This window comes from Notechis scutatus, chromosome 5, assembly GCF_049901735.1.
Source record: "Notechis scutatus isolate UNSWTSFEM ecotype Mainland chromosome 5, rNotScu1.2, whole genome shotgun sequence".
NCBI lineage: Eukaryota > Metazoa > Chordata > Lepidosauria > Squamata > Elapidae > Notechis > Notechis scutatus.
Window position 1 is genome coordinate 70,927,118 of NC_142013.1, and position 14,292 is coordinate 70,941,409.

General features: G+C 33.6%; 1 protein-coding gene across 3 annotated transcripts in view; it reads right to left on the bottom strand.

The window, feature by feature from the left end:
- The window catches only part of REPS2 (RALBP1 associated Eps domain containing 2), a 136,042-nt gene that overhangs the window by 86,778 nt on the left and 34,972 nt on the right, over window positions 1-14,292 (bottom strand). For all 3 annotated transcript variants that reach the window (XM_087966984.1, XM_087966985.1, XM_087966986.1), the window contains exons 2-6: window positions 12,176-12,299; window positions 7,321-7,469; window positions 5,351-5,483; window positions 2,355-2,446; window positions 232-370 (exon numbers count right to left, since the gene is read on the bottom strand). In XM_087966984.1, the coding sequence (XP_087823110.1) occupies window positions 232-370; window positions 2,355-2,446; window positions 5,351-5,483; window positions 7,321-7,469; window positions 12,176-12,299 (637 nt within the window). The remainder of the gene's footprint in view (window positions 1-231; window positions 371-2,354; window positions 2,447-5,350; window positions 5,484-7,320; window positions 7,470-12,175; window positions 12,300-14,292) is intronic.

A 14,292-nucleotide genomic window follows, 5' to 3' on the forward strand; every position in this document is an offset into this window, starting at 1 on the left:
ACAATATAGAACTCCAATTATTATAGTAAATAACATTTACTTTCATGTAAATAATTCGATGTTTATGTATTTGTTTAATAGATATCAGGAAACCAGTCCTATTGTGTATAATCCATCCCCACCCCTATCAACACACACAGCTACACATTTTACACTTATCTATATGAATTTTTTTTACTTGCCCAGGATTCTCAGTCTAGTATTAATTTCTATGTTTACAAAGGATATTACCTGAAATGAAAGAGTTGAGATCAGGTTGTAAAGTCTTGAACTGATTGATATAATACTCTCGTTGTTCCTCAGTTATCCTCCAAAGGTCATCTGGGTAATTACTACTGCTGTCCTGTGATTCTCTTTCTACTAAAAGAGACTTCAAAAAGGGAAAATGTTTTATTTGGAAGGATAACAAAAAAGCTGAGTGTCCTGATGTTTCAAAGCATTAACTATGCTCTGTTCTTACTATGCCATTCCTTTAAAAATAAATAGTGTTGATACTTCTGTTGAATTTGCAAAACATTATTTTCCAGAAGCCATACATATCAAAATTTTTCAAAAATGAATGTCATGGATATTTAATGTGTAATCTTTTCCAGTGGAAGAGTTTACAAACTAATATGATAAAATCTACCTATGAGGTAAAAAAGAAAAATTCTTAAATAAATTGCTAACAATCCTTACATTTCCAAACAAGGAAAATAGGACAAGTTCCAAATTAATTACAAATAAATGGTTGATTGGACTCATTATCAATATTAGGATGGGGAAAGATCAAATCCCAGAAAACAACTGTAGCTTCTAATGTTTCCAAAGCAAACACATCAAGAATAAATAATTCAAAAGGGGAGGTTGTTTTTAGATACCCATTAATTCTACTACTATTAGATACTACTTTATCAATACGTGACCATTAGGAACAGAAGACATGAGAAAGGACAGCAGTGAGAACTGATTCAAAAATGCCGTTTAAAAATTGATTTATTTATTTGAATTTATCAACCACCCAACTCTAATGGGCTCTAGATGTACCCCCAACTAAATGCAGTTCCAATTAAAATAAACTATAACAGTGAAGAACATCAGTCACAAAAACCAATACAGATTAGTTAACACTCAGCTATCTTGCAAAATTTTAAAGGCTGTCTTTTCCTTGCTACAACTACTCACATCATAGTAACCCATGGTGCATAGTGACACACACTTTTAGTTATAAATTTGAGTTTGATCATGGTGAATTAAATGAACTTTTTAGTTTTGGGTTAATTACCCAGTGTAATTTCTTCAAAAATTTTCTTGATGCAACTTTCTGACACATACTATGTCTCTGTTCTTTAGAAACCTCTTTCTGACATACAAAATTGTCTCTGTTCTATGGAACTCTTTTTTAGTTATACACAGATGCACTATTTTTTTGTGTACATGCAAATAATGGCAGCATGAATTCTCAGGGTAATGAACATTTTGATTTACTCAAGCTGCTGTCAACAAGAAACATCTGGAAGTTTGTCGCAGTCTCATGCCCTTTGTCTTACCCATTTCCTTCTTATCCAAAGCACTGTGAAAAAGTGGACAAATGTTGATTTCAGGTAGGTGGAGACAAAGTAAAATATCTGGCATTGATTCAATACTGTTATGTCTGCCCTCCAACCTGTGACTCTTAATCCTAATATAAAAGCTAATATAAATTAATATAAGTAGTCCTCAACTTACTACTGTTCATTTAATGACTGTTCAAAGTTACAATGGCACTGAAAAAAGTGACTTATGACTATTTTTCACATTTACAACAGCATGGCCACATGATCAAAATTCAGATGTTTGGCAACTGACTCATGATGGTTGTAGTGTCCCAGGGTCATGCGATCCCTTTTTGTGACCGCCTAACAATCAAAGTCTATGGGGAAGTCAGATTCACTTAATTACCAACTTAGCAACTTCAGTGATTCATTTAACAGATGTGACAAGAAAGGTCGTAAAATGGGGTAACATTCACTCAACAAATGTCTCACTTAGCAACAGAAATTTTGGGCTCAATTGTTGTCTTAAGTCAAGGACTACCTGTATTTAAGTTATGTGGAACACAATCTCACTTTATCCTGTAGCTGATCCTGTGTAGTTGTAAAATGCTTCCATTTCACACATATTCTAAAGGCCAGAGCTCATATTAGCTCCCAGGTCTTTATTACTAGTTTTAGATTGCAATTGTCCTTTGCTGCAAAATACTACTAACCCTATTGGTCTCACTCAAGACTAGTTCATGTAACATTGATTATAAAAATCAAGTTTTATTTTTCAATACTTATGTAGCCCATGCAGAAAATTTATTTTCAATTGTTTTTGCATGTCATGTAAATTACCTGAATAACACATGAGCGAGTTGGCATTGATTTGGGCCCATAATTCTCTGAAGTCAATCCATCTTGAATAGAATGCCTAGCTTCATAGGAACCTATGCAAGATTAAGATGAATGCAAAACATACGCTAAACTAAAATAAAAAATTACAAAGTTTGGATCTTGTCTCATACTATATAATTTCAAACATGTATGTACACACATGTAAAATTCACTTTATTACCATAACCACTATTAGGATGTATAAAGGTTAAGGAAAAAGGTTAATGAAGAAGGCTCAAATGGTAAATGTTTTTTTAACACAGGGGCTTGATTCTAAATGGGTTAATTCATTATTTATGAAAAGCATCTAATATCTCTCAGAACAGCAGTTTCTTTTCATTTTTTACCTGAGCTCAAATTAAACTAAATTTGCAACTTTCTGCAGTAAGTTAAACCAACATTTATCATGTTCAGTTCACTCAATGTTACATCAAAGTTATCTACTGTTGTCATTTGTGAAATATAACAAATGATCAATATGCTTCTAAATTTCTATAGTGGTTGTTATTTAAAATGCTTATTTAATTAACCTTGTCTTCTCTCTGAAAACAATGTCACCTTACAGTTGAGGGAAAAATAAGCAATGTTAATTATAATAAATAAAAAATAAATAAACTAGTCTTAATATAATATAGCTAAGACAAGTTAAGACAAGTAATACAAGGTGTTCGTTTATAGCATAAAATGCTCAAAAGGCTTTGCACAGTAATATCCTTTAAATTTGTAAGATCATTTTCCTTTTTATATTTTGTGAACTTGTTACAATAACTGTATTATCACTTTTATACAGATAAATGATTTCTTTTTAAAATATACAAATAAATCTGTTTTTTCAACATCAGGGCATCTGCTTACTTAGTTAATATTGTTTATTCTGACCATCACATTTCTAACAATTCAAACAGAAGCTGCCAAGGTCCCATATAGCAGACGTGTCTGAGATTCCTTATGATTTACTAGAGGCATACAAAAATAAAATATATGTACATAAAGTTTTGTTATTGTTCTATGACCTCATTCTCCCATATATATAATATCAAATACAAGCTGCATAATTAGTTAACTTCTCAGCTTGAACAATTTTTTGCAGTTAAAAATACAGTTCACATAATTGAAAAAAGGAAATAATACTGTGTTAAAAATAAATGTGTAGTGTGATTCTTCATATTTTGGAAGAAATGACACTTTCTTTCATATATTTCAGTGATATAGAAAAGAGGAAGTTGTGTAATTAGTTATTTATTTTTTTACATTATTCAGCGAATAGAGATAGCTGGTCATGCCTCATTTTCAAAAATATCCTTTTCCCCATAATAATTCCTTTTTCTATTATCGTTCACTTCATTTGTAAACATTATTTTTGGAGGTTAAGAGGGACTGCTATGAGAGGGTAGAAAAGGAAAACATTCAACTAATGCCAGTGTATGTATTAATGTGCATGGAGAGAGAGAAAGAGAGGAATGGATATATAGATGTGGATATAGATGTAGACCATGTGTTAAGAAATAATCCTTCATATATACCATTTTTGAGTAAATATCTTCAATAAATTACTTTATTGCAAGGAAAGAATGGCTTGAAGGCATTGATATTTGAGAAACAGGCTATTTAAAATTTCATTTGACCAGCTAACTGTGAAAGTGAATAGATATTAAAATATCTGTTTAATGGATATAAACATGTTTTGCAAAGAATAAAGCATGTGTTAGATTATATTCTATGTTATATTTGTCAATACTGAAGCTGTCCTGACTGAAGTAATTTCATCCACTTCAGTGTTGCCATATTATAGCTGAGGGTCAGGGAGGTGGGATTTGAGATAGAAGGATTTTTGTAACAAAACAAAATTCTTTCTCTTGGGAACCAAGGACATTCTCACACCTGGTTGGAAGAAGGTGGAGTGATGCCACCTGGTTGTCAGACTGCATGGTGATTGGACCATATGACAGATTGTTTTGAGAAAGTAGAAAACCTTTTACTTTTAATAAGGTGAAAACCATGGCAGTTTCAGAGTCGGTTTTCACCAGAAATGTGCCAATATGATATTTTCAATAAAAGTAATCTTTCAGGGATTCAATTGCCTTGGAGTCTTGCTTGCAATGGATGTATTACTTGGAACCCTGACATTATTCTTTAAAAATATCAATATGAAGTGTTGTTCACATTCAGCAGATATCTGACTACAATTTAGCAATACGTTCAGTGAATTGTAAAAGGGATTTTGTAAGCAATTAGAGAATATATTTGTGTTATAACAGTGAATATTTGAAGACCAAAACATTCCCAATATTTCTAATATCCTACTGCCAACAAGTTTTAAAAGATTTATTAGAATATGATTGTAAATGATTGTTAGGCATGAAATATTCTATTTTATTATGTGAAGAGCAAGAACAAGAATTGGTTCAATTTTCTAGGTGATAAAACTCTTAAGCAAACTGAGCACCACATTTTTTTAATGTGGAACCTGACCCTCCCAGGAAGATTCCAAGCAATTGGGGCAGGTTACAAATATTTTAAAATGTTGCCTCTGGCATGCTAGCTCAAACTTTTGCGTACAGGTGTCTCTTATAATTCACAGAGGTTTTGTATAAAATGAGACTTAACAATTTGGGGTGGGGGTGGAGTTACTGCATATGGTGGTCTTCTTTCTACAATAAGCATTTCTTCCATCCATACAAGATGTGTCTGCAATATATGTATATTTAATCCTCCTTGCTCAGTTGTGGCAGTTTTGCTAAGTCAGTGTGGTTGCAGGGTTCCATATTGCTCCTTAGAGCAACTAACCTTTATAGTGATTTGTTCAGCTGCTGGTAGATTTGCTCACTTTCTCATGCCATGGGGTTCATCTACTCTACACAGCTTCTCCTCAATCCTGAAGGAGTGTCTTAATCACACCTTTTGGTAGGGCTGCTTATAGACACTTACAACAACAGCAAAGGTAATCATTAACTTACCTCCGTGTTGTTGCTCGAGCCCACTTCTCAATATACAATATCCATATCCATATCCCAAAGGAATTCTCTGGTAAGTTGAGAGAGAAGCAGGATGGGAACCAATGGGAGAGATAGGGGGAGACTTTGCTTCTTCCTTCAAGACAAACATCGTAATAACATATGTAACTGGATTATTGAATTTAAGTCAGTTAACAGTCAGCAAAATTTCAGCTTGCTCTGAAACAAATTTGTAGTGCTTGTCCTGAAACAAATCCTCTGTAAATATTCATATTATATATTAATATTTACTACCTGATTCTTGGCAATTGAAGCAAAGTAGTTTATTTTAATGGTTTACTTATCCAATTTATACAGCTACCCATCTCAAATAAATGACTCTGAGCAGCTAACAACAAATAAAAATAACATACAAAGCCAATAGGGCTGGGGTAAGTATAATCTCCAGGGGAATAATGTTCCATAATGTTTAGTGAGTGCCACAAAGTAGAATGATATTGAATGGCAGAATAGTTAAAATAGAAAGGAATCTAATACTGAATGATCTTTTGTTAGGTAACTAACAGCTTGATACCTCACAAAAGGCAAACAGAAAGCTGTTGAAACATTTAAATTTCAACTTAAAGTTTCAACATTTACACTTTGAACAGTTGTTAGTAAGTCAGTTCAATTCAACCTTTATTGTCAATGCACATGTGTACAATCAGATTGGCAGAGTCTCCCTTAGTGCACCTTCCCAACATAAATACGTATCAATAACTCACAGTGAAAGAAAAAAAATCCCTAAGCCAATAAATCATATTAATAACACACAATCCTCTAAACATATATGTGCATAACATTACATTATAATATATTGCACCAATATGAACATGTTGCGCCGGCCCTGCAAGTCTATCATACCATATACTTATGATGTTATGTTGCATTCAGGAGTCTGACAGCCCCTGGATAAAAGCTGTTCTTCAGCCTGTTCGTATGACTGGCTATGCTTCTATATCTCCTACCCAAGGGTAGGAGAGTAAAGCAGTGGTGACCAGAGTGTGAATCATCCCTGAGGATTTTCTTCATTCTGCTAAGGCAGCGAGTCTTGGCAATTTCGTCTACTGGTGTCAGGAGACAGCCCATGATGTGCCATGCTCATCACCCTCTGTAATGTCTTTCAATCCGCAGTTGTTAAGCCAGCATACCATATTGTAATGCAATAAGTGAGGATGTTTTCTATTGTGGACTGGTAAAAGGAGGTCATCAGTTGTTGTTCCACCTTATTCTTCCGCAAGACCCTGAGGAAGTGGACTCTCTGTTGGGCCTTCCTGGTCACATGGATTGTGTTGTTTCTCCAGGTGAGATCTTCGCTAAGGTGGACTCCAAGGATTTTGAAGGAGAGGACTCTCTCTACACAGCCCCCCTCGATGTAAAGTGGGACAGGTTCCTTTCTCTTCTTCCAGAAGTCCAGGACCATCTCCTTTATAAGTCTTTATAGCTTCATACAAAACCAGCAAAAGTACTATGTAAAAAAAAGTCTGCTTATTTTAAGACTTTCTTCTCTTTCTTGTGGCTCTCCCCCTATATCTTGTGAAGGATCTTTCAATCTACTATAAAAGGTTTTGAGGGTGATTCCCTCCCAAAACTACTGACTAGTAGCTCTCTTAAAGTGAATACTCTACTGAATTTGGTTCAAGTGATTGTCCACATATCTAATAAAAATCTGTAGTTCATCTGCTTAAGATAAACAGCAAGTTGATCATATAAGAGACAAGCAATCTTAACTCTCCAAGTTAATTGATATTTCTTGTTTAAAGAATCTGCAATAACTAAATAAGCTGTAATTCCCAGTCTGTCTTAAGAGACTTTACCAATAAAATGAACTAAAGTAGTAATTAAGATCTATCTGATTTTGTCAGCATGACATCATAAAATGAAAACTCTGTAGTTCAGCCCACAATAAAAGACATATTTAAAAGGGACTTTACCTGTTTTTCTTCTTCACCTGGTTTTCTGAAGCAATTTATCTCAAGGGTTGTATGTAGACTCTGAAACTTTGCTCCATGTGCTTCTGATGGATTGATATATTTTATTTCACTATCACTTTTCAGAGCACTAAATCGAGGTAAAGGTAATTCTTAAACAACAGAAATAAATACAAAAGAAAAATGATTATATAATACAATATTATTTAGCTTATTTATTGACCAAATGACTCCCCTTGAAAACTAATTATGTTACTTGAAAAATTAAAATTTAGTACAGACCAAATTAGTAGGAAAATACAAAGAAAAAGAACATTTTTGCATTTTGTATTTGTATAAAGTCTTAAACTTTTAGAGAGTATTTTACTATTTTTGATTATTTGTAAGAATATATAAACTTTCTTGACCACAAAAGCAGAATGGATCTGGCAAATAAAAAGTAAACTAATTTGGATGGAGGATTGATAAACAAAAAAGTAAATTAACTTGGGGAAGGGCATCTCCTTTTTTAGGCTTCTATTCTTATCTTACTCAAAACTTTTAGATTATGTTTTTCCACCTGAAAACTTTCAAATTGTTTTATGTAGTAAATACGGATAAAAACGAATGCCCACCAATATTAAAACACTAAATGGAGAAGTTCTAAAATGCAGGTAACATTGCTGTGGTAAAACTGGGCAAAAAGCTACCCTAATATTACTTCAATATAAATATTTTTTAGCATTTCCCATTAAGGCAAAATGAAAAGCAATTTGGGGTTAAGGAGTGTGCAAATGCATAACTTGATTTTCTATATCTGCACAAATATGCTTCCTGAAGTACTATATTTCTGTTTCTCTGCATTGCATTATGCATAGAGAAATATTTCAAAACAAATATTTCAATACAACATACATGTGTGTAAAAATTGGGCATTGTACTACAAAGGAAAACCCAATCAACCTCTATATAATGCAAGAAATTCAAAACATAAAAATAGACTTGGTAAATTACCTTAAAAAGAGGTGTATGTATTATATGCATATCTGTATTTCCCACTTACTATCTGAACCACTTGTATTTACTTATAAAATATTAATATGTTTTGTTTTACTAAGAACTCACTTGCTCTATTTGGGCTTTAAAAGAATGTGATACAATTATGCATGTAGAATATTACATAATGCAAAAATGACAAAACCAAGAAGATATAGTAATTTATAATAGCTTTTATGTCAGATTGGCTGACTTTCAAAAATTTAGTGAAATAATTACTGCTGCATCAAACTTAACATTGGTGCAGATTTCTTTATATAGATAAATATTTATAATAAATATTAGTTGTATTCAATTTGGAGGGAAACTATTTTGGGCTACAATCACTAATATATTTACAAGAATATAAGCCCCATAAAATCTAACAGGAGTCAAAGTACAATACACATATCCATAGTCTCACACTAGACTAATCTCACTCACTGTAGATTAGCAATGTTAATGCAAATTATAATTTCCTAAATGAAACAATACATTGATATAATGGTTTGGCGCTAGTTTTAATGAGACTTTAAGCATTTGACTAATAATAATTAGCCACGTAGCAATTGCTTTACAAATGAAGTTTCTATATTCCATCATTATAAAGGACATATTTCATTCATTATAGTTGTTTTATAACTTAGCAATTTCAGGAAATTTTACTCTGCAATATTATAAAACCTTGCATACAACTAGCAACTCGAGTGCAAAATTAGGCCATATAATTTAAACTATGATTGGAAAGCTAGATTATGAAAACATACTGGGTCTATTGGACTGATTGTTCTTACCTTCGTTGACCCAAATTAAAAGGACTAGTTAAACTTTTAAAGCTGCCCTGCTGTACTCACCTCCACTTCAATTCCCCATCTACCTCTGCCACTTTGGCCATCCCAAACTCCATTGCCCCTGCCATTTGGATTCCCATCAGCCCTTCAATTGCCCCCGCACTCCTCCGTCCCTGCCACTCTTCTGCTCTCCAACGCCCTGCACTCTGCAGTTTCTGCCAACACCAAGTAATCTTCACCAACTTCTTCCTGTTCTTGATGAAGATTGCCCAGTCTGGCCCTTCACCAGCTGCCCAGGCCAGGTGTAATTAGTCAGCAATGGGAAGAAGAAAATGGCAAAGGTCAGCTGAAGCAAAAAAAAAAAAAAAAAAAAAGCAGGGTGGCCAAAAGGGAAGTCATGAAGGGAGAAAGGGAGATGAGGGGAGTTAAAGTCTACTCTGCATTCATAAAAAGTAGTTAGGGGTGCCAAGTACAACAGCTTTAGAAATAGATTTATATTTGAAAAACTGGGTTTGCAGCGCTTCGGGGCAGGCAGGAATCCGCGATCGTGCACGGTTTCTGCCTGCACTCGCCGCTGGAGTGCCCTGAGCCATCCGGCTTCAGGGCTAGCCACCTCCGTAGAAGGTGGTGAAGACAGGAGGGATCTGGCAGGGTCGAGAGAAATCGCACCTCTCTTCCCTAGCCGGCTAAACCCCCTTTTCCGAAGGCGGTAGAGTGGCAGTCAGAAATGGCCATCACAAAGAAGTGCTCAGCCGGAAAAGAAAGTGCAGGAGGAGTTGAGAAGAAGTGAAAGTTTTTTTGCTGACCGGGACAAAGCAACAACGAAGGTATCCTGGAACTTAAAATTTGTGAAAGATACATCATTCCCAGATATTTACAAGCGGCGAATGGAAGTTAAAAGGGGAAGTTCTTTTTTTTCACTCTCCTTCCTAACGTTGACAGCGAACAGAAATGCATGAGAAATCGGAAAAACCCGCTTTGGCATCAATAGGTAAACTGGATAATTAAATGCTAAAGGGATAATAAGGATTTCTGAACAATTAAAAAAATTTTTTTTGCTGTAAGTGGGAAGGGAGAGAAAAAGAATTGGAGCAGGATTTGGAAGTAAGGAGGAGATTGCCTAGAATTTTAAAGAATCATTAAATACTAACAAAACTTCTAAAAGATACATTTTAACTGGAACTTTGCAACTAAACAGTAACCCCAGAAAGAGAAAGTGAAGAAAGAAGAAACTGCTAAAAGAAACAGCTTATTTGGACTGTTTGGTGACTTTGGGACTTTTGGAAATTATCTTTGAAGGACTAAAAACACTTGGGCGGTTGTTTTGGAAAAAAAAAATCTTTCTACAATGGCATCACTTGTGGATGAATTGAAAATTGAATTCAAAAAATACAAAGAAGAAGAACAAGAAGGGAAAGACTCTCTTGGCACTCTTTTTCAATTCTTAGAAATGGCGATTTGCACCTATGAGAAACTGACTGCGCAACAAGATGATTGGGATAAAGAAGAAGCCATCTTTGATGAACAAGTAACTTTATTTGGGGAAGAAAGGAAGAAGGAGGAAAAGAAAAAGGGGACTTTAAGATTTAAAAAAACAACCAAAAAAGAGAAAAATAAGGTGAAAAGTGGATATAATGTTAGAAAACAACAGAAAGGGGGAATGCAGAAGAAGAAAAGGGAGGTGGAGAGACAAGGGGGTAAAAAGGGCAGGGAGAAGAAGAAGCAAGGGAGGAAGGAAGGGATGAGAAGCCTCAATGGTGTGGAGCAAGATGTAAAGAAACAAGATTCATTTAGAGATAATGGGTAAAATTTAATTGAAAAAGGGATTCTGCAAAGGTACATAAGATTGTATTGTTATATTTGTACTTAGAAATAATGTTAGAAAATTGGAAACAACATGTGATCAAAAAATGGGATAAAATATTCAGTGTAACTTAGTGAAATTTTTGTGAATAAAAGGAAGGCAATGAAATAAATGAGAGAATTGAAGTAGGAGGAAATGGGAACATTTTAATGATACAATGATTTAAAATATAAGTGATGTGAAGTGGGGGGGAAATAACTATGGAAAGTATAAGTGTTCCCATAAAAGTATGATATTCAATTGAAAAGTAATGTGTAAAATGTTTAAGATTTAAATGAATATTAATATTAATGATAGATTTGAATTGGCATGGATAGTTGTTTTAATTATATTACATACTTATAAATTTTTCTTTTTTAAAAATATAATGTGTAACTTTAGAATGTACTAAACAGAATCCCAATGGAAGTTATGTACTATACTAAGTGTTATAAATTTAGGGGAAAGTTAAAGGTGTCACATTCCAATTAGTGTACAGGAGAAATTTTGTTTAAAGAGAAAAGATAGATAGCTGGAAACAGAACAGACAAAGAATAATAAGCATAATGATCTGAACTGAGATGAGATAAATAAAATAAAACTAAGAAAGTTAAAAGAGGTGAGAAGCTATATAGAAAATGGAAAATGTTAATAAGATATGGAATGGTATATAAAATGAACATGAATTTGAATTTGTGTCTATATGAAGAGATGTAACCCAGGATCAAGCAGCTTTCAGAAAAGATGTTTTATGTTTTTATGTTTTATGTTTTATGTTTTGTTTGTTTGTGTATTGTCTTTGAAAATTAATAAAATTTGTTTAAAAAAGAAAAAAGAAATAGATTTATATTTGTGGAATAGTTTAATTAGTGATGTAGCTTTTTAAAGTTCTGCAGTCTTACTTCTACTATACTGAGTTTTCATAAACAGGATATTAATGAGCCTGAATTCATAAAATGAAATTTCTATTAAACTTTTTAGTACAATAGGCTCTATTCAGCTTTTACTGAGATGATTTTTTCCCTGTTTGCTTATTATTAGTTTTCCCTTCCCTCTAGTCATTTATAGTTTCTTCCATGGTGTTTTGCAAATTTTTTACAAAACATAAAGACCGTTTAATAAATATGTTAAATAAAATATTATATTTTATTTTATTTATTAAATAAAAATAAAATTGTCCAAAGTAAAGCAATTGAGTATAATCAGTTACCATTCTGAATACTTTCTATTCGTACTGGGAGACCAGACTGTGCAGCAGCTATAAGCTTCATAGCAGCATAAAACTGAGTACGACCAAAATAACCGACATGTTTAACACCACACAAGTCTGTAATCTGAAAGATAAAAAGGGAGGGGATGAATATAGCATATGCCAAAAATATTGGTGCTTGCAGCGAAAGAATTACCGAAGCTACAAAAATATGTAGTAGTTAAAAAAAACCTGGCAGCAAATAAACCAGTGATGCTGACATCTGGTTTACATTCTATAGCCCCAAATCTGCTATTTTACACAGGAAAAAGCCACAGACGAAATCCTCCTATATAAATGTTTTGTTCTCTTGGCTCCATTCTCAGCAACATACAATATATCTGTGGCTTAACCTCTGAGCGATAAATCTGTCCAAAAGAAAAAAAAAGGTGCCCTTGATACTTTTTTTTTCTTTTAAAGACGTTTTGCTTCTCACCCAAGAAGCTTCTTCAGCTCTGACAATGGAATGGACAGTGGGGAATGGAAGGATGTATATTCCTTGCAGACAGCTGGTAATTTGCATCCTTTTAGAGGGTTGTTGAAGCACTTGGAGGTTTATCTGTGTAGTACTCCATTCCCCAATATCCTGTCAGAGGAGGAGAAGTGAAACGTCTGCAAAAGAAAAAACAAGAAAGTCCAGTTGCCTCCGGAAAAATAGCACCTTTGGGCAACCATGACCTGGATGACTGAAAATCTCTACAGACTATCAAGGGCATCAGCAGGATCTTGTTCTTTTTGTCAAAAGGTGGAAACAGAACCACACCACCTTGAACCTTTGTACATACATGCAATATCACTATGTACAGTACAAAAGAGGGGGCTTGCGTGCAATGCTGCAAAGCTGCTTTAGTCATTCTTCTCCCCCAATGGACACTAACCATTACCTAGTTGGAACATACGCATTATGTTTCAATTTTTATATACGTCAGCAAACAGAAATGAAGGTTTAAATGCCCCTTTCTAGTGAATAGATACACTAGAAATGATCTCCTCATGTGGATAAGAGATAAACATCACTGAATTGTAAAAAATATATCTCTTTTTAAAAAATTAATTTCAATTTGGAAGTCCACAGGTACTATTTTGGAATATTGCAGAAATTCTAGCACCTGCTTTGTACCATTTTCTTTACCTGAAATTCTAGATTCTGTAATTCTAGATTATAGCAACCTCAGCTGCCTTCTATGAAATCTACAAGTTTATACTAACAGAAGCAAAGTTTCAACCTTGACTTTTTAATATATAAATATTTGCCAACAGTAATTTCTCAGTTTTGATCCTCAGCCACTATCAAAATTAATTTTCAAGACTGGAATTCTGAGAGCTTGTTAAAGAGATTCTCGTACAATGTCTACCATGGTGGATGTAGACATCTTCCATTTACCATAAGATAAATTGATAAATTGGATTCCTAACACCTCTGTTTTCCCATTTTTTTCTCTAAATCGCCCCAATATTTCTTTATCTTTTTCAGTTTAGCAGCTAAATACATTTTAGGAAATAACATCATATAACTCCATTGTGAAAATAGCATAGTATATATAAGATTATTTATTTTTATTTTACAAGTTCAAAACATCTTACATTAAAAAGAGAAATATTATATTTAAAATTAGTATAATAATCTAAATAAAGCTTTCAACAACTATATAAAGAATTTAAAAATTAAAACACAGAAAAAATTTAAAACATATATGTGACATTATATAGTATTTGAGGCCCAGAAAATAGTGGCTTGGATAGCTTTATCATTGGCCAGGAATAAATCGTCCACTGTACATAATCCATCAAAATTGTGACATATCAATAAATGTTCAGAATTCAACAAACAAATGTTCTGTCTTGCATATTGGCAAAAAAAATCAGAAAATAAAATACAAGCTGAATAATCAAGACCTTGTTGATGATCCGGAGTACTCATCTCTAATGATCTAAGTGCTAGAGCCCACTGTAACTACATAGCCAAAAAGGCATTAAGAGTTGTTAACCTAATCCTGCGTAGCTTTTTCTCCGGTAATATCACACTACTAACTAGAGCATACAAAACATTTGCTAGACCAATACTTGAATACAGCTCA